At 40.7% G+C, this 26363-nt stretch overlaps 1 protein-coding gene across 3 annotated transcripts in view; it reads left to right on the top strand.

Annotated features, from left to right (window-relative positions):
- The window catches only part of LOC102104334 (VPS10 domain-containing receptor SorCS1), a 261124-nt gene that overhangs the window by 179349 nt on the left and 55412 nt on the right, over positions 1–26363 (top strand). For all 3 annotated transcript variants that reach the window (XM_005520882.3, XM_088059513.1, XM_088059512.1), the window contains 5 exons: positions 5146–5210; positions 13420–13538; positions 15748–15837; positions 20999–21178; positions 25228–25374. In XM_005520882.3, the coding sequence (XP_005520939.2) occupies positions 5146–5210; positions 13420–13538; positions 15748–15837; positions 20999–21178; positions 25228–25374 (601 nt within the window). The remainder of the gene's footprint in view (positions 1–5145; positions 5211–13419; positions 13539–15747; positions 15838–20998; positions 21179–25227; positions 25375–26363) is intronic.

Raw genomic sequence — 26363 nt, 5'->3', positions numbered from 1 at the left:
CTGTTTCTGTCTGTGAAATGGGCATGGTAGCATTTGGAATTCTGGGCCATTTGCATTGAGGATTCTGTGAAATAACAATGTCTTCTACTGCCTGTCTCAAAGGACATTTGATCTTGGCTGCTGTATGTATGATACTAGAAATACATATGAAAAGATTGCCATCAAGTTTCTTGTGCATGTAGTTCCAGATACAGTGTGTCTGTGTCTGAAGTCAAGCATCCAAAACCAGGGGCACTCAGAGCTACTTTTCAGAATGCACAAGTCCTTGAGATGCAGCCCTTATTGTCTGGTGTTTCGAGTTCATTGTTTATGAAAAAATGGTAGTTTGAAATTAGGTGCAGCAAGTAGAAGCTTTTGCTTTCTTCACAATGATGCCTTTTTGCAGTTCTGAGTGGTCTGACTGCCTTGCAAGCCTCATCAGTTCCCAGCATCCATAAACAATTGCTTTTGTCCCTAGAAGTGAAAAAAGATAGAAGAGGTGGAAACCCCAGGATAACAGGGTCTCTATTGAATTTTCTTGGCTCAGAGGAGCTGACAGGCCAAGGAAGCCAAGGTTTTAGAAATGTTTCAGACAGAGAAGATTGCAAGGGGTTGGTCACTACAGAAATATGCCAGCTAGCATTTACTGTGCAATGGGCAGTGCCAGGCTGCTTTTGTTTAGCTCAGCCTACTTCGAAACCAGGGGATGATTTGGGGTCTTTTCCCTGTGCTGCTTCTCACGATGGATGTAGAATCTGTATTCAGAGCAATTACTGTGCTGCAGCCAGTGGTATCGATTTGTGAGGCTCTCAAGTGCAGATAACTACTTAGCCGGCTTGATAGTGATTAAAATTTTAGGAAGCAACTTGGTAATAGGACCATGGGGGTCCTAAATTTTTCAAAATGTAAGCATCTTCAGTGTAAAGGCAGTGGGGTCACTGCCTTGCACTCCCTTTGGCTTTCCTAAATCCTCCTTTCCCCAAAAGATTTTTTCTCTTTTCCTTTTTCTTTTTTCAAAACAACCAGACAATTATACCAACAAAACACTAAAAGTTAATCACAAAAATACAATAGGCACCATTCAACAGAAAGCATTGCAAGGATATCCCTGGTGTCCTGAAATTTCTGGGAGTATTACAGAAAGCCTGAGATTAAAGGGATGGACAAAAGATATGCTGGCATTTTACCACAAAGTGAAAGCATAGACTGAGGCAAGAAGAAAAGCTTGTGGATATATGAGTGTTTGGTCTTTGAGAGCAGATGCTGAAAGGGAAGAATGGATTTGAGAAATATAAGAAAGCACTGCTAGCATAGCAAACAGAAGTAGCTCAGAATAGGGAATGGCAAATTTGGGACTGTTTATTTTTAGAGAGATTTCTGAGAGAAATCAGTGGCTGAGTGAGTCCCAGAATGCTGTTTATCTGTACCCCTGTTCTTTGTAGGGTGCTTGGTCTATCAGCTGCTGAACACACAGCACTTTCCTTGTCTGCCTTTGCATTGCATTGCCCATGTTGCACTGACCATGTGCACAAAAGGTAATGAAGCACAGTGGGCACCTGTATTAAGTCAGAAACACTGAGTTGGAGGCTTTGGTATTGTAATAATTTGGTATTTATTATTTGGTATTTGGTACTACAGCATGTAGTTTCCTTCTTCCACATGTGAAGCTTGTTCTTTTTGATCATTCTGGCTTTGATTCAAGAACCTTCCAGTCTGGTCAGGAATGGAATTTCTTTGTAATCAGGTATTCATTCTTTTTCATACTGTTTTTCAAAACTTAATAATACTCAGAAGAGAGTAGAAGTAGATTGACTTTCTCACCTTCTAAGAATAATGAGGGGTTTTTTTCCCCAGCCAAATGAAAAAGACAAGAAAACCCACTAATAGAATAGCTGGATGCTTGGTAGTGTTGTGATTCATTTGGATGACATACTAAAAATTCAAGAATTCTGATATATATCCTACAGTTCCTAACACCTTTTTTTCTAGTAGATGCTTTAGGAACAGATTGTCCTATGAAAGTAAAAGGATATGTCTGTCTTCCTAGAGAGAGCATGTTTTCAGGGGCAGTGAAACCCACAGCACAATATTTATCTCGTGTATTTGCTCACAGTGGTCAATATTGCATTTCTGAATGTCTCCTAGGCTTTTATATGTCCTAGAGTAAGTACTAAGGCTGATGTAGCTGTATAAAACATTTCTCAGAAAGAGGACTGCTCAGGACATTCAGGTGCACCTTTAATTGCAATCCATACCTCATCTGTAATTTCTGCTTTTAAAACTAGGTAATAAATAATTCAGGTCTGTTGTGTTTCCTGCTGTGGGACCTTTATGTGATCACATGTGGGTATCTGTAGTGGCATGTTAAATTCAGTGGAGAGAAACAGGCCTTTCTAGGATAAATTCTTCTCATAAAGTCGTATCTAACACTCTTCAGCTGATCCACAGTGCAAAACTCCCTGTCTCATCTCTCTGCCTGCAAAGAGAGTTGAGTGTGATTAGTTCAGAGTTAAGTATCTGTGATGTATAACTGGGTAAGATGAGTATTACTTTATGTAATACTCTTCAGGTGGTCTGGAGAGATGTATAAAGAAATATCCTAGGGCTATCATGGAACAAGGCAGCGTGATCCAAAAAAATGTGACATTACAAGAATGCTGGTCAGTAAGGTCTCAGCAGAATCCAGATGGAAGTGATATGTTTCTGGCTGGCAGCTCTGTACAGTTAATATTGATTTGAGCAGATGTGTATTTGTATTTTGCCTGTTCTTTACAACTGATTTTTTATGTTGGCATTTAATATTATGGCCATGACCTTGTGCTGTCACAAATAAATTAAACCTATTATATATCAAAGCAATGAAATGTGCATTTTCTAAGGTAGGGAGAAAGATCTGGCAGATAGGAAGTCATGGATATGGCTCTTGACTATACCTCAGATGTCCTGTTTGACTTTAGGAATTTCCTCCTCTGGACCTTAGTTTTCATCTTTGTCATCACATTTCAAAGTCACAGTGGTTAGGAGACATCAAAAGAAAGGAAGTCCTGGAGGTTTATCACCAGCTGTGTTTCAGCTGTCCTTGTTCTGTACCCCCTTGGGACGATTGATGGTTTAATTCTACCTGGAACTGAAGCTCCTACAGTCCCAGTGCTGCCTGTTGTGGTATGAGACTGAGCAATATGCAGGTGATTAATTTCAGGGCTTGAGGGGTCCATATCTTTATATGCTGCTCTTAAGGCACCTAGGAGTTTGATGTAAATTATGGCTCATAAAATTGTCTGTCTTTGCCTGAGGAGATGCAAAAGATGTTTCTCTTGGGGTCAGAATAGCACTGTGAGGAGGAAATTCACAAAACACCTGAGTGTAGACTCACATGCTTTGCTGGATGAGCACCATTGTTGAGAGACACAAATATTCAAATTTGTGCAATCTATTCCTTGTTTCTTTGGAGAGTTCACATCCCCATGGAGGTGTGTGAGGTCAGGAGGAGGAATGAACTGACAAAGCTGTACTGTGTCTTCCGCAATAACCCAGTTCCTGGTGGACTATTCCAATATTCCAGTTCCAGTATTTAAAGTCCATTTAAATAAACAAGAATAAAGAGGATATATGTCCTCTTTATGACCTAGCTTTGTCCTTCTGCAGTTTTTTAGAGCTGTTTGTCACTGGCATCTGTCTATCTTGAGCTGAATTCTAATGAGCAGGCCCAGAATTTTGGCCCTGTATCTGCTGATCGGAGCAGGCATAATAAAAATGTCCTGGGAATGTGCTTTCTCCCCCCTCACTGGGTGTCAATTACCAGGAAACAGAGATTTTAAGTGGAAGTTGAATGTTTAGAGTAATAACACCTTGCCATAAACTTTATTAAAAATGGAGAAGAGGTAAAAGCAATGCTGGCTTGGAGTATTTTCTGAACTGCAGTCCCCAGCAAAGAGGAACAAAACCTTTTCTAGCTAGTGAGTTGCTATATATTTTGTCAAGCAAAGGTAAGGATTAATCAGGACAGAGTCTTGTTACTGTTAACATTTTTATAATAGTTATTAGTTAATGCACATGATGATTAAGCACTGGAGGTGCCTCTGATTGCAGTCAGTGGGAACTGAATTAAGGTCTAAATCACTGTTTGAATCTCTCTTCTGATTTCCTGAAAAATAATGAGGGTTTGAAGAGAACATCTAATTTCTCTATCACTGGAAATGAATGCATGTCTTCCCTCATGCTTCTATTAACTAGGAGGTCAGCCAGCTAACAAGAAATGGGTTGTTTAACCCTTCTCTTTAATCTTTTAAATTAAAAGATTCAATTGGGATTGGGATTTGGATGATAGGTCAGGACCAGGAACAAGGCTGCTTGTCAGAGGTGCTGCAGAGGCAGCTGTTCAGTGGGATTGGCACGTGGAGCAGTCAGTGCTCCCATCAGTCAGTCTGTCCATCAAACCACTGGACATTTGGACTCTTCCAGGGAACTGAGGAGGCCACCAGTGCCAGTCCAGGGGAGCCTCAACAATGGAAGCAAAGTTTAATTCCCTAAACTCCTTATTTGCAGTGCTCAATGCCTTTACTTTGTTACTTGCTAATTCAGAGGGAACAAACAGTCATTTTCAATGTGACACTTCTTTTATTAATGGAATACTGTTTTTATTAGATCAGAAGTGATAAAATGTCTCAGGATAAAATGAGTTTTTAAAACTTCTTAATTAATGAGGGAACATTGATCATTAAGAGTGTCAATTAAGCAAATGTGCATAAAATGTCCAATATAAAGGAACAGCTATAATTAGTATGCTGGCAAATACTATTATCTCATCAATTAAAGTCTTCTGTATTCTACTGTGAGCTAAAAGGCATCCTTTTGAGCAAACCAGGAGAAATATCAAAATTTCATGTGCCAACAAGAACAGAACAGGGCTCCAGGTGGAAAGAAGTGAAGGGGTGAGAAATAAAGAACTCATAAGTACAATGACATTCATTAGATAAAATGGTAGAATTTCTTTAAAATATTCTAGTTCATTTTAGGGAAAACTCCAAAATTCTTTCAAAATTATGAGCTCTTATTTGTGAGTATGAGTTTATCTTCAGTTAAACAGGATCTCCTTTGAAAGCAGTATCTCAGCCATTTGTGGTATATGTTTTTTTTAATTCCCTTGTCTCAATCTGTCTTTCACAGGTCCATGATGGGGAATGGAAGAGAGGCTGACCTCGTGCACCTGGAGGCAAGGACAGTGGATGGTCGTAAGTACATCACCTCCCAAATATTGGGGTGAACCGGGCTCTCCTCATACTCTTGCAACCATACAGTACCCCAGCAGAAATCTCACTTCTTTTAGTGATGCACTCATTTAGTACGAGGAGTTTGGCTGCTCCAAATTAGTTCTGTCAGAAGAGAAGCCTTTCCAGCAAGGCAAAAAGTTGGATTAACCAGGCTGTGAAAGAACTGAGGACATGGTAAGGAAGAATAGATCAGCAGTAACTCGAGCTACTACACACAACACTTTCGTTTCTTCTTACATGATTTTTGTTGATGGCAACATGACACTGAAGAGAAGTTTCTGGGTCATGAAGCCTAGCTGCTGTTTGTTCACACAGTACATAACATCACTGTGTCTATAGCCTTATGGTTTTAGCAGACCAGGGATACTCTGCCTTAGGTACCACCTTTGAAAACACCTAATTAGAAACCTTTTAATGACCAGTCTGAGTGCATTCTTCACTGTTACTGCATGTCCTGTTGCTGTCCTTCACTTTCACCAGCTCCTTTCCCTCCCTGCTTTGCCTCTTGAGGTGGTGTTTTCTTCTATTCCAGGAGCCTCCTTTACCTGCAACTCCAAAATATTCTCCTAATTGGCTGTAAATTCTCTCAGGCACCCTCAGCCACCTGCTGGCCTTCTTTCCTCCCATCCAGGCTTTCTCAAGGTTTATCTTTGAGCTCCACTGCCTTTGCAGATCTTTCTCCATGGATTTCTTTTCCACAACATTGGATTGCCTCAGGCAGGCATCACACTGAAATCCCAGCTGCCAGAGATCTAGTAATTTTAATTCCATATTGTTTCCTCAATAAACAGCTGAGGAATTTATTCCTCAGGAATGCTTTATTCCTGCATGGAGGTTTTTACCATTTGCAGTACCAGAAGTATTAATGATGCCTTCAATTAATTCTTTTTTAAATGGATAAAGTTCTCCCTTGAATTGTACCCTCAAATGCAGTGGTGCTACTTAAAATGTGCATTTTGTCACTGGAAACTTAAAAAATATCTGAAAAGTTAATTGTAAGGTAATCTGGTTTTTAACTTAGAGAAATTTAGCTTGAAAGAGAATTTTTTTGAAGATGAATTTCAAAAAGAAACAGTTGCGATAGAAACCATAAAGTTTTAAAGGTCTTTTCATTTCAAGGTACGCATGATTAGTGACAGTGAAAGAACATATTATCTCTATTTCTTATAATTTGTGATCTATGAATATTATTTCTCCTCTCAATTTCACTTACCTGATATGGCACCAAGGCTGGGAACATGAGGCTTTCTATTTCTTGGGACATGCTAAAAGGAAATATTCTAACAGGAGAGTGTCTATTTCAGCACAAAACACTGCTGTTAGAAGTGATTAAAACTTGAGGCCATTAGAGATGAATCACTACAAGTGATGTTAAAGGAGCTGTATTCTGGTGATGCATTTGAGGGATATTCAGCTCACAGTGGGCAGAGAAAGTACCATGCTCCAAATGCCCTGAAAAGTCTTGTTTGTGTTCTTAGGCTGAAATAAGAACATTTTGCACAGCCACAACACATTTTTGAGAGACACTTCTTGAGTTCCTAACAAACTAGTAAGCTTCATTATAGTTCTTAAAGTGGGAACTAGAAAACAGGTAGATGAAACTGGCTTCACTGAGGAGTCAGACATATTAGTGAAAAGAATATATTGGGGAATAACAAATTATTGCTCATCGACTCAACACCACTAACAGATTATGCACACTTATATTGGCTTAGTTGTGAGACAGCACAACTAAAGTTTTTAATTTTATTCAGTGTTAGAACTAAAAATATAAATATATCAGTGGTGACCCCTGCAAATCATTTGGATAAAACTTCTCATAATGAATCAGGGCTCGCCTCGCTGTCAATATAAGAAAATATGTTGGATTTTCAGTGTGTGCTCTCTTTTGCCCCATGTTCCAAGGAGTGTTGGTCTCTGCCTAGAGGACTCTGGTGGGTAGCTGGAAGCAGTAGCCTTGGAACATATCACAGCATTTTTTGCCAGGTGTTTGGAAGCACTGCAGGTCCCGGGTTTTTAAGGCCAAGACAGAGAGCGTGCACATGGTCCATTACTGTAGTTACCATGAGCAACTCGGTATGTACAGGTCTCTTGGCTACTAGAGCTTTCTTCCAAGAACCAAATCAGTCTCCTTTTCCTGCACAAAGTGATCATCACCCTCCAATGGATGAACAAACCTTTACCTCTGGAATGGAGCAGGTGTGTTTCTGCCAGTGGGGTAATGGAGTGAACTGTGCTGAAGTGAGAAAAATACTTTATTCCAGACTGAGGGTAATCTGCAAATAATTTTTATTGGATTTTTATGGTGGTTTTTTACATGTTCTTGCATTTATTTATTTATGCTTTGTTTGGAATATCTCTTTTGAGAGTTAACCAAGTGTAAAATTTCAATAAAGGGATTAAATTTGAGAAGGTAGATTTGCCAAAACAAGGCAGAGAGAAAAAGGAAAGAAAGGGGAGTAGTGTGTAAACAACTACCCAATCTGTACAATAAAATAAAAGATCCTGAAGTGGAAATATAAAGGCTAAGCAAAAATCTGCTGAACTGAGTATAGATAAGTAAAAAACCTTCATTTTTGTGCTGCTATCTTTTCCAGCAGAAGCTGAGTAGTGCAACTGTGGCTTTAGGTGAGAAGTAGAAATGTCAGCCAGGTACAGGGTCACCCTGACTGAGTTGTTTGAGAACATCTGTGAGCAACACCCTTAGTGCTGGGCTCTCCTTGCTAGAACACCAGTAACTCTCTATCTCTGCTCTCTGATTACGGTCTGTCTGTGCACTTAATTTTTTTGTATGTGCTTATGTACATAATGTAAAAGGTTTGCAAGGACCAAAACAAGAGTCTCTCAGCAGGCATGAATCACTCTAACTTCAGTGGTATTGATTTACAACTGCTGAGGATCTGGCTAGATCATCCTGAGTGCACATTCTCCCTACTTCTTACATTTTTTTTTTCCCTTTGTTATCCATAAAAAATGTGGACTCCTCCTAAACACACTGTGTCTCATCAAACTAGGGTGCAGGTAGTGATGAGCAAGCTGAGTGCAGCCAGCTCAGTTTAGTTCTGTTGGTGGAGACAGATTTGCAGGACTAATTGCTGCCACTTATGTTTTTCATCCTGTTGTGTAAGTTTTGGAGAGCATGCAAATTTTCATCTTGTGGAATGTCATGCTTTTGTTTATTTTTCAAAGGCTTCAGGCCCAATTCATATCAATGTGGGGCTGAGAGCATAGTGGTAAAACTGATTTTCCTGGTTGGAAGAAGTTCATATGAATGTTATCTCACATTTCCATTTGTACTCTTGGGTGTCCCTGGTGTTTCGCTCTGATTTTGGAGAAGGATCAAAGGCAAACCAGCAAAGTCAGCAGGAACTGTGATTTTTTTGTGTGGTTTTTTTTTGTTTTTATTTTATTTTTTGGTCTGGCTTCAGGGCAACACCCCAGTAAGACAATTAATCCCTGGTTCTTAATCACATGATAAGCTTCTTCTGTTACATTCACCACCACAGCCAGCAGACAGCATGATGGTGGAAGTTAAATCCAGGTTTGCTCAAATGCAACTTGAAGTGCTTTCAGAAGATATAAACTTAATGACATGTGAACTTCAGGTTTATGAAGAATACACAAGATCCTAAAATTAACAGACTTATCTGATTTGAGCTTGGTAGGGTGATCCCAGTGAGGCCTGATTCAAGCTAATTAAATGGGAGATAATTTTTATTCAGGTGGTGCCTACTGAGGAATCCAGACTGCTGGTGCAAATTAGAAGATGGATTCCTACAAGGCATTTGGACTAACTGGGTACCTGCTGGCCATCCAGAGAATGGCAAAACTGACTCAGAGCATGTCTAAATGACAGTTTCTATAGACAGTAAAACAACTATTACATTTATGAGCCATGCATTTGCTTTTGTAAATAAGACAACAATTTATTTAGAGTAAAGTTTTTAATTTATTTTTTTTAAGTGTGGATGAAAGAAGCTAAGGGGTTTTCTAATGTGCTGGCAAAAAATTTAGAGAGCTCCTGTTATTTAAAAAGTAGTTTTGTTTCCTTTGCTTTTCCTCCACTGTCCTGATTTACATAGCAGTTTTTCCTACTGAAAGGTAATTTAGGTGCTGCTGTGATTCAGGTAAGACCAAAGTCTCACCTGGGGCCAGCAGACATGTTCTGCTTGCTGATCCACAGGGACTCAGCATCTGGCCAATAGTGCCTGAATCAAAAAGTTGCACTAGTACTTTAATTTCTGTTTTCACAGAAAATTGCTGGAAAGAATAAAATAACCACTGTTTTGGAAAAAATGAGTAGGCAGCCTAGCCTGGCAGTCTTTTCCTAACATAGCTACAGTGCTGCATTAATTCCCATAGTGCCCTAAACCTGTGCAGTGATTTATTTTTTTTTCCTGATTGTGATTAGTGTTTTTTCCTGATCATGATTAGTGTTTGTCCTGGAGAATGACATCTGTTAGTTTCTCTCATTATAGCTTTATGCCAGAAACGGCAGAGGATATACATCCCTATGTAAAGAAAGATTTCTGATGCTGACATGCAATGAAGAAAGACTAGCAGCAGGATAAAACCAGATTTGTGAGTGTTTAGTAAATGGGATGGTTTCATTTCACTGATCTTCGTTACTGGTTAATTGCTCTGCAGTTGCTGAGACCTGGAGAGTTGTGAGCATATTCCCATGTTTCACAAATCAACATTCAGACCAGATGGAAATGGATAAAGAACAGTCATTTTGTGTGCTTCTCAAAAAAAGATTAAAGCATGGGAGAAGATTTAATTAAACTGTGGAATTGATTGCCATAGGAGGTTGTGAATGCTGAAGATGTACCTGCACTGCTGAGGCACCCTAGACTTGTGTTATTAGTCACTGGGGGAGAGGGGTTACAGGCCTGGGTCTTTCAGTGGCATATGTCACTGCCATGTTCTTATGGGTCATTAGGTACAGGGTGCCAGTCATGCTTCAAAAGCAGAAACTGTCCCTAATGTCTAACCTGCTCAGTAATGAACTGGGATGCTCCACAGAAAATCTGTGAGAGAAAGAGATCATTGACATTTTATAAAACTCCTGATTTGTCCACACTGGGTTTATTGACAGAGGAAAAAAAACATTCCTCCATGAACTAAAGACAGGAAAAATATAAATTATACATTTGCAGAATGACCATTTTCTCTGACTCTCCCTGTGATCAAATAAGATTTTGAGAAGACATACATGCAAGCTTATGCTAGGAAGCATTGGATATTAGGGTTTGATATTTAATCCAGAAAAGCACTTGTCAACAAAATATCCTGAAGAAAATCTCACTGCTTTAGGAAGGGATTTAAAACTCTCCTGTTTACTTTTGCAGAGGCCAACCAGCCTTCAGTAACCACCAATAACCTTCCTTCTCCACCAGCTGAGCCAAGAAATGTCTCTGGGAGACGTTGGATCCATTTGCATTGAGAACATATGAGCATGGAGATCAAGCTAAATGTAAAAGACTAAAATATTTCATGGCACAGGGTCCCCCTGGCTCTTAACTTTTTCTGTTAGATTTTGCAATTTTCTTTCACCACTGAAACAGATTAATTTTGTCAGAGGTTTCCCTTACAAGATGTCTCCGTTCTTGTGTTCTGTGACTTTTCTTGCTTCCTCTTTAGAAATAGCTGCCATTCCCTGAGAAGATTCCTACTCTGGGTTTCTAAACCTGTCAAAAATGAAAGTGTCTGGGGGTGTAAGAGCTGGGAGTTGCAATGTTCTTCTCTCCAGGCACAGTGTGACTTTGTTGTTGTATATTAAAAACAGCAGCTGTTGTTGGAGGTGAGGGTTCTGGAAATGAAAAGCATAATGTCCTAATTACCTATGGCAGGGAAAACATCTGTGCAGGAAAACTAATGAAATTAATTCCAGAACTTAGCAACTGAATACATTAATTGACATTAATTAATGCTAAATTACAAAACTCTGCCAATGGAGTCACATAAAATGTCTGGAAGAATGAAATGGAAAAAATCCTTGAGTTAATATGAACACAGAAAATCTTCCCCCAGGAAAATAGTGAGAACCAGGCACTGCAAGAAGCCTGCTTTTCCTTACTTCTGTCTCCTGTAGCAAAAGGAGCTTTTCTTCTTGTGCACATCTCAGTGTTTGGCTGTTTGGGAGATTAGCTTAAGCAATTTCAGCACTCTGCCCTTTCATAGTTATTACTGGCATTTTAGAATTGAAGCCATGGAGAATTGCACTGTAAAAGTTCATGAGAATTGCCTTAGTAAATCTTCATCAATGATGCAATCACAGCTGCACAGACTCCTGTGATCACAGCAGAAATAGGGATAGTCCCCATTCCTCTATTAAAGTAGGATCCAAAGAACCTCAGTCTCCTCTAATGGATGTCAGTCTGCTCTTGGAAATCTCTTGTGGCGGAGATTCCTTCATCCCCCAGTCTTTCCAACAGCTCAGGTGGCAATAGGACCATTTCAAGTGAGGCTGCTTTGCTGAAGCCCAGGATTGGTACACGTTTCACTCAGGAACTTTGTTGTGACACAGTGAGAGACTCCTCCTGGAGCTCTGTGTCCATCTCTGGAACTCTCAGCACAGGAAAGCGGTGGACCTGGTACAGCAAGTGCAGAGGAGGCCACAAGGATGAGCACAGGGCTGAACACGGTTCCCTGTGGAGGCTGACACAGCTGGGCTTGCTCAGCCTGGACAAGAGGAGGCACCCAGACCTTGTTGTGGCTTTTCAGCACTCTCAGGACAAGGAGGGGACATGCTGCACCCCTCAGCACTGTCGGGTGGTGGGGGAGACTGTGGCCCCCTGTCCCCTCCTGGATGCAGAGGAGCAGAGAGGAGCAGAGGGCTGAACAGCTCTGAGAGGGAACTTTGCTGGGCTCACTGGAATGAGCAGGCTGGGAATTATGTCGTTCCCTGCCCTCTCGTGGCTAATGTGGAACAAATCATGTCCCTCTGAAGGGAAGTACATTTCGATCATGCTACCCAGGCTGTGTTCTTTAATGTTTTGCAGTGAGCTGCTAAGGCATAAAATATTATAAATGGCAGCGACTAATAATACTTAGCACTTTCAATATTCCAAGAACTTCCTGCAAATTGCTGGAGAAAAATCATCCCTCATCGAGCTTTCCCAAAGGTTTGTTATCCTGCATGACTGTTTCAAGCAGAAGTCAACAGCCCTTAGAAGCAAGGAAAGAAATGTAAATAATAGATTTTAATTAAAACCAAGATTAAATACAAGATGGGAAAATTCCAGCCAGTTCTATTTCAGTGTAAAATGCTGTTTCTCTGATCTGAAGGTGGTAATTATATCAAACAAGGGGTTGTGTTTCTCCAAAGAAAATTAGGAGTACTTCTAATATTAAATGCAATGTAGTATTTCTGCCATGTAAGTACTAATGTGAAAAAGTCAAAATTGTTCCTTGTGTGGATCAGGTTTGTCATAAAACAAAGCATAAATTTTAATGAATCTGGAAGAGTCCAAACAGATTACTGAGAATCTGGTCCTGTATTCTAGGATAAATTGTCCCCATGAAGAAATTCAGACTGTTTTTCTTCAGGTGACAGATTATGAGATGAACACCTTGCAGTGGTTGAGAAGAGGTGGTGAGGACATCCCACGTGGTGACAGTGGATGGGATGGCTTGCATGGCTGCAAGATGGATGGCTGCATTTAGGCCATTTAATTTGCAACTGCTAAGATTTCTACTTATAAGAGAGTGTGGAATGATTGCCCAGGTCTGCCAGAGTGCACCTACCTATGCTGTCAGCAGAGGAGTTGGTGAAACCCCTAAACAGGAGTTGGTCTGAGATACTTTCCAAGTCAATCTGAATCACTCTACAGAGTGTAAGTGATGTAGGAAATACAGAGGTGCATCATAGAAGGTTCTCCCTTGGTAAAAATGTGTATCTCTGACGTCTGGTCTAGAGCAGAGTGAAAGAAATAATGGGAGGCTGAGGCAGGTAAAGAAGGAAGGATATTACAGGAAGAAAGTAATTGAGGGTGGATTTACAGAGGATGTAGGGGAAAGAAGGTTTGTGTGGTGTTGAATGGATGGTGTCAGTTCACTTCACATGAATCTGGGAAGCAAATTGCCGCCTCGGCAAACTGGTTGATGACAGTAGGAGGAATCTGTGCTCAGGATCTCAAGTGTGTTGTTTTTGTTCTTTTCCTTTCAGATGCCCAATACATCACCTGCAAGATGCAGAACTGCAGTGAAGCCACCCGTAGCAAACCCTTTCCAGGCTACATTGACCATAACTCCCTGATCGTCCAGGGTGATTATGTCTTTGTTCAGGTGCAGAACACCCTCTTCTTTTATTTATTCTATTACTTTATATTATACTTGTCTACCTTCTATTATCTTCTCTTGCATTCCTTTGCATGTGTGTGCTTGTGTGTTAGTTTGCAACTACTCAGACAGCACTGGATCCATCAGGGCACTGAGTGGGTTGTAGCAGTTTGTTACAATGCTAACTGTGTTCCTTTAAGCTCTAGTGTCTTGTTGCTGTAGGACCATAGAGTTCCTGCCTGAAGTATGTTCCCTGTGTGCTGGAGTGCTCTGTGCCACTCCTTGCAATCTCATCAGCACCCTGGAATTACTGCTTTAACCCCCCAGCTGGAAGTGGTGTGTCACTCATCTGCTATTACAAGGCAATAGACCAAAGCTTTTTTGAGTATGAGAGAGAAATAAGGAAGAAGGGAGGGATACAGGGAAAGCACCAAAGGAGTAATCAGGCTTTATTGTTATGCCTCAGTTGTGATTATAGTGAAAAGGCAGAAGATGGGATGTACTCAACCAGGCTCTCATTCCAGGTGAGAGCTGGTGAATAGATTGGAACCACTGTGGGTTTCATTAGGCTGCTGCCAGTGTCCATTTAATGTTAGCTGAAGAGGAGAAAAATAACAACAGAATTGTAGGGAACGTGGAGGTGAACTGGAGATCATTTGCACTAAACTGGGCTTCCAGACAGTTTCTATTTTAGCATGCTTGTGAGTGTAGGGGAGAGGATTGATATTTTACATTGGGTTAGTTGATGGCTAATTGGCTTCAGTTAATGAACTGAGTCTTAAACACCAGTCTAAATAATCTACAAATAAATCTGGGACATACGCTTCAGAACAGCTTCTGTGCCTCGTGTGTCTGAGGCAAAAAGGAAGTGTTTATGTGGCAGGGAAAACAGGGGCATGCGTCACTGTTTAGCCACACTCTCTCATTCCAGAATGGCTGTGTGTTTGTGGCTCGACTGACACAGGAGTGGAGTATTTCTCTTTAGCTGTCCTGGCTGATGCTGGATCTGGTGTTTTCCCTTCTGTTCTTCAAAGGAGGAATAATCCTGTGCCAGGCTGTGTATGCTTGGAGGAATAGAAGAACACCCTCCTTCTAGCCTTCCCTCCCTTCCTTCCTTGATCTCCATCTGGCTTTTCTGCAGCTAAGCCATTTGGAATGAATTACTAGACTTAAAAGAACCAGGATAAAGGAATGGGAGTTTATTTTCCTACTAAACTTGTTTTATTTACAAACTCACACTCTCTCATTAAAAAATATTTCTGGCCTTCCTTCCCCTAACTTTTGCCCAGTTCCCTTAAAAAAAAAATAGAAAGTTGAAGAGCTTTAGAATGAGAAATCGTGCTTATTTTACTCAATCAGGTATGAACCTGGCCTCTGTGTATCTTGCATTTTAAACTACTGCAGTGCATTTTAAAACACTTACTACTAAAGAAAAGTCTTGATAAGCTCAGATATCAAGCAATTAAAGCAAAGTTCTGCATGGAGAATCCCTTGGCATATTTGTTTTTCAGTATCTTTCATCCAAGGATTTCAAAGTACTTTACAAACATTGATTATACTTCAGCAGCACCGGAAGACAGATAAAATTGAGAGGTTTTTTTCTTTCTTTTTCCCTCCTTTAATAGGGTGTAGAAAATGATACCTCACATTGCTCTAACCCAGCATTTTCAAGGTCTGCCATCAGTATTTATGTGCTTAAATATGGCCAGATTCACAAAAATGCCAAATCGACCAAGCTTCTCCAGCCCTCCATACCTGTGAATATTTAGCTGATCTCATAGCAGATACCTGTGATGGCTTGTCCAGGGCCACACAGGAACCAAAGCTGGAAGCAGAAATAGAAATCCAGCCTCATGTCAGCCAATCTGATCTAATCAACAGGGCAGCTCTGCAGATAGCAAAGAACAGAGAGAGTTCTGGTAAGGCACAGGAGAGCTGTGGTATCAGGAGGTGACAAAATGGCCCCACTGAAGTCGAGTTTTTACATGAGATTCTAGCCTTTGTCTCTCTTTGCTGAAAATGGGATTCCTCTTGTTTTCTTTTTCAGCCACTGTCAGCTGGATCAATGTTTATTCCTCAGCTGTAACAGCGCTGCAGTTTAAGCCATTGCCACCACACTGTGGTATTTCTCTTAACAGCTCTTGTTTGATATTCTTTCTGATAAAAAAAAAAAATTAAGAAAAACCTGACAATAACTTTCCTGCTTATCTCATAGCTGACATCAGGAGGAAGACCACATTATTACGTTTCTTATAGGAGGAGCCCATTTGCACAGATGAAGCTGCCAAAATACTCCTTGCCCAAGGTAGGTTGCTGCTGCTGGAATGCCCGTGTGAGCCTACAGATATTTTGATTGCACAGGAGGTCTTGAGTCTGACACAAGTAACTGCAAGATGACATGCAGTGAGTGAAAACAGCATTCTTCTTGAACAGAACGTTTGCAAGCAAGAAAGGACTAAAACCAGAAGTCAGCACTTTGGCTAGTCAAGGACATGAGCATGAATTGTAGGCAGATCCCACAGGCCATGTCAATTACCATTTCTTTCTGGTTAATTAATTAAGTTATGGAGGGGATTCTTTTTTTTTTTTTTTTTTAATCTTAAAATTCCCATCTCCTCTTGCTGTCTTGTATGGGTTGCTTTTTGTGCTTTACCTCATTAGTAGATTTTAATGGGAACCAAGCAGAAAGATGTCTTTGTGTGCCTGCTCTGTCTCTGGCATAATTAACAATGGTGAATTAGCATTGGAGCTTGAAAGGGTATTTCTGCCTTCTGAAGCTAAATTTTCTGAAAGACTTATATAAAATGTTAGCTCCATTTTGAAGAAACCACCAATTTGCAGCTGGGGTCCTAATGGGTTCTTAACAAACACAGAGGACTTTTTTCTGGCCTTTTCATTCTTGATGTAGCCTGTCTTAAATGAGATTGAAGCTGAAAGGTATCAGATGGTCTTACGAATTCTCTGTGAGGTCTAACATCAGAAGACAAATGCATTCCCAGAAACTAAGCAGGGATTGTCAAAAGGGAAAAAGGAAAGTGCAAAGTCAGATTTTGTAGGTGGAACTGTTCAAAGGGATAACTTGGCTAATTTCACAACTGGCTGTCTTTGATTCCTCAATCCATCAGGCCTGTTTGTAGTGGATTGGTTGGGTTCATATAAACAGACTGCAGCTCAAACCCAGCCCTTTGGTGCCTCACCTTCCCTACTCTGCTGCTGGAGCCTTTGCTCCTGCTCACAGCACTGGAAACTTGCAGGAGAGTGGGGACCACACCAGGGGTCTTAGTTCTGACACAGGAGACTTGTGGTCTGACTCAAAATTTTCAGTCACATTTTAAGATAGGTTGCTTTGAAACTTCCTGCCCAAGGAAGAGAAATTACTCTGTAAATTCAGATCAGATTTAAATAGGTATTATTTGAAAGAGCCCTTAGCAACAGAATTGCATTTTAGGATGGTTATTGTAAAAGCCAAAAAAAAAGTTGTTATTTACAGCCAATTCAGACCATCTGTAGAAACACTGTTTGCTTTAAAGTTATTGTTTCCTTTAGCCCACACTGATTTTTTGTCCACCGTCTCAAAGAGATAACTGGAGAGCCAGGGAAAATGTGCTAGAATTAAATTACAATGTGTTCCAGAGAACAGGAGTTGGAGCAATATATTCATGTTATTTGACCCAAAGAAAGATGCTTTGTCATGATCTCAGAATATCTTCAAAGTCTGAAGAGCTGCATTTGGCTTGGAAGGAGCTACAGCAGAGCTGTGGCTGTCTAGGTGGCTGCTATCAAAGCAAAATAGTCACTTTAATGAAAAATGCACAGAGAGTTCTATTACTCAAGGAATTGGAACATACAGCTTCCTTTGTGCCCAAATTCTCTTTTATCTCCTTCAGCTAAGAAAGAGGGGCCAAATATGGTAAGCAGTACTAAGTGACTTCTGTAATTGAAGATGGAAATATTGAGCTTTTTGTCTCTGTGTGTCACTCTTCCTGGCTGGAGGCATGTGACAGCAGGCAGCCTTGGCAGGTGATGCTGCTGCTCAGGCAGGATGGCCTACAGCAAATCAAACTAAAATATTATTCTTGTTGACATTGACAGCCTTGTAGCTACTTTGATTAAAAGCCTAAATAAACTTGAAACTCTGTTCCATTCAAGCAGATGTGTGCATATGTGCATACAGGTTGTGTTAACCCTGTAAATAGTCTTTATGGAGACCTGGTAATTGTTGCAGTGATGTTGGTCTGTGGGTTGATGCTGCCTGTTCTGTACCACAGCACCACAATGTGGGCTTTGTCACACACTGTAATGTCACTCATGATAATCACCTTAAATGTACACAGGGTGCATTTACTCCAGTTTAGATCAATGCACTGGGCACATTTGAGAGTACTGAAGCAGGTCAAGCAATTTCTGCTTTAAAAAGACCTGTCTTAACTGGTATTGGGTCAAATAGTGATGGGATGGGTGCATATGGTACCTCTCTTTAAATTCATCACCTCCTTTCAACCTCAGGATGCATATCCTGATGGAAGAAGCAATAACAAAAATAAATAAATAAGATCCTTAAATACAGACCTTAAAAGAGCTGTCAGCCTCAGCAATTTCACAGAAGGCAAAGGCAAGAGCCAGCATCTTCACAGATATTTCATAGAATATTCTGAGCTGGAAGGGACCCACAAGGATCATCAACTCCAACTCTTGAGTGAGTGGTCCATATTTTGTGGGAGATTGATCCCACAAACTTGCTGTTAGCCCCATGCTCTGACCAACTGAGCTGGCAGAATAAAACAGGCATTACACATCCCTACTGCTACTTAATTTGCCAGGGAAAAATGTTCCCTGACCAAATGCAAAAAGGGCAATTGTTTAGTAATTGAGAAAGCCTTGGCTTTTAGTTGTTTGAGGAGACACCTGATCAAACTCATGCTACTTCTGTCTTTGAAAAGGCAAAAGGGACAGAAAGTAGAACTGCATATTAATGTACTTCCAGTATGTTCTGGAACAGAGAGAGAAAAAATCAGGCTTTCAGTAGAGAAATGCAAGTGGAGCCCCTGAAGGTGATTGCTGTTGGAGAAAGGTGCCTTGCTTTACATTCCTGCCCTCTTCCATCTCTGTAAGGAGCTTGTGCTATATCAAGATCAAAGCTGTCTTTTTGTATTATTCCTATCCCCCCCAAAGAAATTAATCCCCACCCTGAAAAAAAAAATAAAATAATATGATATGCTGATTAATTTGAATTTTCCTGATGTGGAAATGAATTCCTGATGCTGTTCCAAGAACTGTTTCATGCCCATATACTAATCCTTTTCCATCAAAGCTGTGCATCATTGCTGAATCTGTTGAAGAAGGCCATATTAAGAGGAAAAGTTAATTTATCCCCAAAGGCACACAGTCGTAATGCTATATATTTTTATTTTCTGCATTACATATATTATGACAATTCAGTCTCAGTCTCTGCTTTCCTAGGCTTAAATTCCTTCAGGCTTACTGGAATCTTCTTTAGACTTCCATCTTACAGCATGCTCTGATCAAATACAGGAAGTATCTAGTGAATAAATCGTTTGCTTCTTCAGCATTTGTGAAATTGCCTTTAGTCTTCTCTGGTGTTGATCAAGGTATCTTTTTATCCCTCTCTCCCAGTTTTTACAAAACTATTGAATGAAATGGTAAGGTAGTGAAAAAGTACATTCACTACTAAAAATGAGCTTTACTTATAACTTCCATCTATGTTTAAATGGAGAGGCCTGCCCATGTGTGCCCATATGCAGAAATTAACACTTGAGATTGGAGCTGTGCTAGCAAATGTTGCCTGAAGCACACTGGGAACACCTGCTGATGCAGATCTACCAGCAGATTGAACCAGGGTGACAGTCTGAGATGAGGAGCCACAGACAAACAGCTGTGGCTGTAACTCCTACTGGCACAGCTGGAGCTGAGAGGGGATGTCTGTTCACAGCCAAAATTAGGACTCAGTGGGACTTACATTACTTTTCCTATTGCCTCAGGAATTAAGCCAATCTGTTCCTTCACAAAATGATCCCATCTTCTGGGACATGATTTTCTCCAAGAAGAAAATCTTTACTTTTCAGTAAGAAAGTAAATCAAGTGCATGTTCATCCACTCTGTATTCAGATCTGGATCTGGATGAACAAGAAACTGTTTTGAATCTTAAATCCATGGTGAATCCACTTTCAAATTTATAGAGCAAATTTCTTCATTATATAGCTTTTTTATTTTTACATTACAAGGCTTCATCCGGAAGTATTAATCGGCACTAAAAAGCCACCAGACACTGAATTTTCAGAGACTATTATTAGCAGAAGGGAGAAATAGCATCAGCTTGCAAAGAGTATATTTTCTGATAAAGTTCTCAGTTTTGCATATAGAAAGTCCTGGCTGAGATTCATGGAAGCAGAATAACTTTGGGATATCTGCCCAAAACAGACTGAGCAGCTGACTCTTCTGGGAATCACCTGGTGCTAAGAAATCTTCATTTCTTTTCCTACCTCCACAGATTTTTATAGCACCAAAGAACTCAGGGTGCCTGTGCTGGGCAGATAGAGCCTGGGAATTTCATTATAACAATCTCTCTCTCGGTGGCTTTTTCCATTGTAATGGAAAATAAAATAAAATGGGTAATAATTTCTCCAGCCATTGAAAGATGGGATGAGATTCAATAGTTCCTGTTTTTTCTTCACTTTTGCAATCTTTTCATTGTTTCCTGCTTGCTGTAACAGAGAAGGAACAGAGTAAAACAAAACCTCACTCATAATGCTAGTGATCTAACTACATTTCTGTTCTTTATATCTAGTGAGGATTAGGGTTATTTTTTTTCTGTTTTATTTCTTGAGATATCTGTTTAGTATAGAGGTCCAGGTCCAGTGGCTCCAACCCACATTGTCATTAGAAACAGTAGGTAACAGCAGATGTTCCCTTATTAGTTCCTACTTGTATCAGGTCCTGAGCATATTTGGCTTCTGAATGCTGGGCAAGAAGCAGATGTTTCAGATGATCTTTTTTTTTTTAAACCCCTACATTTTTAATATCTGTGATTCCATACTCATGAGTGGAATCACTCAGATGCTGTATGGAAAAAAAACCTCCAACAAATAAACAATCCTCTCTATTCCCCAGACAAAATGTTCACTAAAATGAAGGTGTTGGTAAGGGGAGTCAAAGTGCTGCTGTATAATGCTGTAGTGCCAATGTAAATGTTCAATTAACACCTCATCAGTTAATTACTGCTTTGAAAACTGGCAGAAGAGAGCTGGTGTAAAATATTTCTGGATGGAATTACCTGCTTACAGTGGCCATAGACAATACAATAGTAAAATGCAGCAGTATTGTCTGCTGAGTTCCTGATTAAACTCCAGCCTAAATATATCCCTTGCTCCTCCCCAGTTCCTTTGGTGCCATTGGAAATGACAGCACGGAGCTCTCTCGAGTAAGCTGCCTCTCTTTTCTTTCCCCAGGACATGCATGTTATCAGCACAGATGAGAATCAGGTGTTTGCAGCTGTGCAAGAGTGGAACCAGAACGACACGTACAATCTGTACATCTCCGACACCCGAGGGGTCTACTTCACCCTGGCCTTGGAAAACGTCAAGAGTAGTCAAGGGCTGGAGGGGAATGTGATGATTGACCTCTATGAGGTATGTCATAACTCCAAACATCTCATTGCTATCTCAGGAGCTCATGTGATGCCAGTACTGTTTCCTCCTTGCACATCAGTCTCGTAAAATGCCTGTGAACAGCAGAGCCAACAAATGACTAAACACAGGGTTTTACCCTTTTACAATTTACTGCTGTATTCACCAGTAGGTTCTCAGGTGAGGAACAGCTCATGGCTCTTTGATGCATAGGAAAAAGTGGTGGAATAGTTCATTCAGTTGCTAAGAGGAACTCTGTTTGTCAGCCAAAATCCTGCTTGGACCCGTGTTGGCTCTATGGCTCTGAAAGCTCCCAACAGTCTCAATAGTATCATTCTCCAACTTTGTTGTGTTTCTGGCAATCTAATCTCTTGTTTTAGAAGTTAAGGAGAGTCTGCAGTTTTCAGCTGTCCTTGTCACCTTTCTCAGCTTGGACTGTTCTGGGAACTTAAGCCATTATAGGAATTCCCTCTTGGGCTATCCTGTGAGCATGGAAACTCTCGTACCTCACTTGGATGCCCTCTTTACCCTGAGCCTTCCTCTGAACAAGTGTGCTCTGCTTAAGCTCACCATAAAAAGCCCAATTTGCATTGTCTCCTATGACAACCAATCCTAAAATCAGACTTCTAGTGTGCCCTTGTCCATCTCTTGCTCTGCTGCCTATTTTCTCTCTGGCGGCAAGCACTCAGCTGAGGAGAAATTCAATCCTCAGCTGTTGTCCTGAGGGTCAGGTTTTGTTTTCAGGGCTCCTCCAGGGTATTTTCTGACCATTTAGAATAAAGGTTATCAAGTAGGTCTGAGTACCTTTGAAGATGCTTCCCATATTTCCCTGTCACTGTCCCAGTATTAGCTCTGCTCTGCAGTTTTCCTTCAGCTGCGTTCTGCTTGAGAACCACACTGAATTGTCCAGAGAGCCCAAGAGTTATGCTGAGTTATCCAGAGTTATACATCTGTGCAGATGGACTGGAGGAGGATGGGCACTGCCATTTCAGTCATTTGGACATTTTTTACCATTAATCTCTCCACAGTGCTGGCAGCTCATGGAAAAACCGTTGCCTCTTATTACTGTCAGCTGGGGAAGCAGCTTTACTGCATTATGTAAAGGTGTCCTACGTCCCAGGGGGTAAAGAAAATCTTTTGTTTAGTTTATTTGTCTGACACCACACAGTAACCTGGACTGAAAGTGATGGAATCAGACTTACAGCATCGTATCTACTGATTGTCTAGATAGAAGGAATATTGGCTGACATGGAACCTGGCACAAACCTTCCTTTCAGTTTGATGTTCTTGCTGGAAGAGAAGAGAGAGCCAGCCAGCATGGTTCTCTGAGTCAGATTGTTACAGTGGTCTAGGGGAAAATGGAGAGGAAGGCAAGAGAAGGAAAAGAAGCCATAGATAAATTAAAAGTAGGTGGAGAGATAGCTAAACGAGTCCTTTGGTGGCAGCAGTATACTTAAAAAAGCATGATCATTAGAGAACATGCCAGAGAAAGGCCTGTTTAATGTGCAGGTGTCTGTCTGTCTGGTGTTAGAAGTAAATTCTTCTGGTTGCATTGCAGTGAACACGTTTGTGTATTTGTGTATTCCTAAATGGATTCTAAATCAAGGATAAATCTGCTCAATGCTGCTAAGCAGGGAATTGCACTGGGTACATAGAGAAAATAAAAATTTTTTCATGGTATCTCCTTGAGTTCACAAAAAGATTGTCTTATTGACCATCTCCTAAAGTGAGGGGAAAGCTAAATCACTTACCACTGTGTCTAAGTGCCCTTTCTAGTTCCTGTGTCTGCCCAGTGATGTGATATGGCTGTGTTGGAAGGGTCCACAGCAAGACAGTCCTGCCTGTGACAATCCATGACTGAAGTGATAACAGACTGTGAGGAGGTGTGTCTATAGCTATGGTATATGCCTATCACTCTGGAACTTACTTTTTTCTAGCAGCATGTATGTTGTCTGAGAAGTATGTTTGATGTATGAAGGTGGTGATGGGGAGTGAAAAATGTCTCTAGAGTTGTGTGTTCAAGTGTCTTGTATGGATCTTTCTGAAGCTGTAGAGCAGCTTTAGTATCTGCACACAATGCATTCAGGGTGGTGAGGATTCTGCAGCTCCTGTGTGGGAGCTTTCCTCTCTGACCACTGGTGGTCATGCATGTGCTTGCCTGGGTCTTTCTCTGTGATGATTGTGTGAGCAGCAGGGCTGAACAGCTCCCTGTGTGTGTCAGGGTTGTGTATAAGCAATTGGTCTGTCTCTTCTGAGAGTACACAAGCATGTGTGTGCAGCCTTCTTTTAAGATAAAGCTGTCCAAGACTGACAGAATAGCTTTGCTTCCTCATGAAAGTATTCTGAGTCCCAGCCCATGACTAGAATCATAAAAAGAAAAAAAAATCAGGATTTCAGAACAGTTTTATTGCCTGATATATAAAGTGCTCTTTAATCATTTATGGCCAGCGTTTCACAGGGACTATATAATAGAACAATTTTGGGACAGCAACAAAGCGAAGTACAACTGCAGCTATAGGCTCTAGCCCCTGGTAGTAAAGGCAGAACTATGTTATTTTTCCATCCCTGTCTATTCATGCAATATCACTGTGAGACAGGAGTACCATTGTCTTTTCAGCGTGCCTTTCTACTACAACAAAAAAATCCTTAATGCTTACTTGGGTGGGATCAAACAATCCAGATGGGAAATTGAAAAGGTTATCTTTTTTCTGCTTATATCAACAATGAATTAGTTAAGTGTAATTTAAAGACTATTGCCCTTTATAGCAAGCCATGTCAAAGTCTTTATGAACTTCAGATGAAATTCAGGAAGGTGCTGTTTGAATGACTAAGTACATCACTGTGCTGTACCAAAGCACTGTGCACAAGTAGTCTCACAGCACGTGATTAAAAGTGCAATAAGGTTCTGTTCACTGGTAGCTGTAGCACCCAAATCCAGCCACATAATTAAATGGGTTGAGCTGGAAAAAGCTCTGAATCTGCTGTGTAGCTCTTTGCTATGCCATGTCATTTAATCTCTGTGAATAAAAACTCTTAATGAATGATTATCTCTGCTAATTCTACATCATAAGCAGAGGTGAGGTGGATGACTGAACAGACTTGCTGGAAACCAAAAAGTTTCTCACTTTCCCCCTCCTTCTCCTGATTTCACTTCCCTTTTTATTGCGGCACTCAGATTGCAGAATGACAGCCTAACAAATTCATTCGCAAGCTGCAGCAGCTATTGGGCTATTGATTTTCAGTGTGCTGAGAAGATGGGAACATTCTGCAGTGTGAGTTGTGGTTTGAGGTTCACTTTTTTTTTCCTCCTCACTGAGATACTTTTAGGCTTGGTTCCAACGTGAGTCTGTTAGCATCATGTCTCCACAAAATCCTCCTGCAGGTCTGTGGATTTAAACTGTTGGGTAAAACACCGGGAAAAAGGGAAAAGGATAAAGACCTCATTGCCAGCTCTGTAACTAGCATTCTGTGTGGCCTTGCTTGAGTCACCAGTGCTTTGGTTTCCTCAAAACACAAAACCATAAGAAAAATACCTCTGTGCCCCAAGTTACCCTGTTGAAACACTGATAATTATGAAACACATTGAGATCCTTAGATGAAATGTCTGAAGAAGGCTGGATGAGAACATTGAACAGCAAGTTTTTGTGTGTGTGTTGCTGTTTTCTTCACAAGGGCAAAATTGCTGCTGTTTCCTGCTGCTGCTGTGCAAGAGAAAAATAATTGCCTGTACACGTTTCATCTTTCAGGGGGAAGGATGCCTACACAGTTGAGAGGTTGTCACTTTACAGATAATGCCACTGACATCTTGCCATGTTCCCATGATGATTCTGAAATACAATATTTCTTTCCCATTTGTCATCTTTGCACCTGTGATGGCTTTATCTTTTCCCCAGCACCCCAGCTTGCCTTTGATGTACATTGGCAATTCTGGCCCTGACACTGACCACACTGACAGAGCCATCACAGCCCTGGTGGGTTTGACAGAGAAAAAGGGACATGCACAGAACCTGCATGGACTTGATCTATTTTTCAGCCATGTCAATTTTTCCTAGGTAGCAGGGATAAAGGGAATGTTCTTGGCTAACAAGAAGATTGACAACCAAGTGAAAACTTTCATCACCTACAACAAAGGGAGAGACTGGAGTTTGTTGCAGGCTCCGCACACGGATCTGAGAGGAAATCCCATTCAGTGTCTCCTAGTAAGTACCTGAGGGGGGAACTTGGGGGAATCTTGTCCTACCAGGCAGCACCACAAAGAGTGGTGTTACCCCTCTCCATGCGGTGTAGCTCTTGGAGTGCAGTGCTTCAGGCTTGGGCTGCCAGGGGTTATTGCATTGTAATTTAGGTTAATTTAATTTAATTTCTGGAACAAATGTAAGCATTGTGGATCAGCTGCCTTCTGCAGAAATGCTGAGTCCCCTGGAAGAGCAGGGGAAGCTGGAGGCTGTGTCTGGCAGTGGGTTCTCTGGACACTAGATGGGAGGCAAGAGCTGCTGTAGCTCAGAACTCAGAGAGACACAGTAGCTGGAAACAGGCTCGAAAGAAATGAGAGCTCAGAGCAGCTTTCAGGCTGCTCTGTTGGCATTAATATTTATTAACATTCATCATTTTCTCTTTGAGCTCAGAAGTGAGAATCGACACATTCATCCAAATATATGTACAGCTTTGTGTTGGTGTAAATTGTATCTATCTCTGTACATATTGATACAGATCCACATATAGCTAAGTCTTTAATCATCATTATATGCAAACACTTTCCAAGAGGGAAAGTGAAATATAAGTAATGTGAATAGAATTGGAGATCTCTATAAAATTAGAGATCTTAAACTGATTTTGACATATTTTTCAGCTGATACAATCTATTCACAGCAGTGGGATTATACTCAGAACCTCTGTATTTGGGATTCTCGATAGCTTTCGTATTATACTAATTCTAATATGGTTCCAGGCAGAATCAGAGACACTATTTAGATTGCTGCTGTCCTGTACTTACATGTTGTTTTCCATCTAAAAAAAAAAAAGTTTCTCATTTTGAGGCATTAGAATCTGAATCAGCATTATATTTTGTAGCTGAATGCTACACTAATCTCTTAACTGAATGTCATGCACTATTGCAAGAGCAAAGAATAAGTATTTGAAGCTGTTCAAATAATTGATTTTTTGATTGAGCTAAAATGCAAGCCCTTCA

This window comes from Pseudopodoces humilis, chromosome 9 (assembly GCF_049639895.1).
Source record: "Pseudopodoces humilis isolate 2021_Gansu_Grassland_sample_001 chromosome 9, ASM4963989v1, whole genome shotgun sequence".
Taxonomy (NCBI): Eukaryota; Metazoa; Chordata; class Aves; order Passeriformes; family Paridae; genus Pseudopodoces; species Pseudopodoces humilis.
The sequence above is the reverse complement of the archived record's forward strand: the minus strand, read 5'-3'. Positions and strand labels throughout refer to the sequence as shown.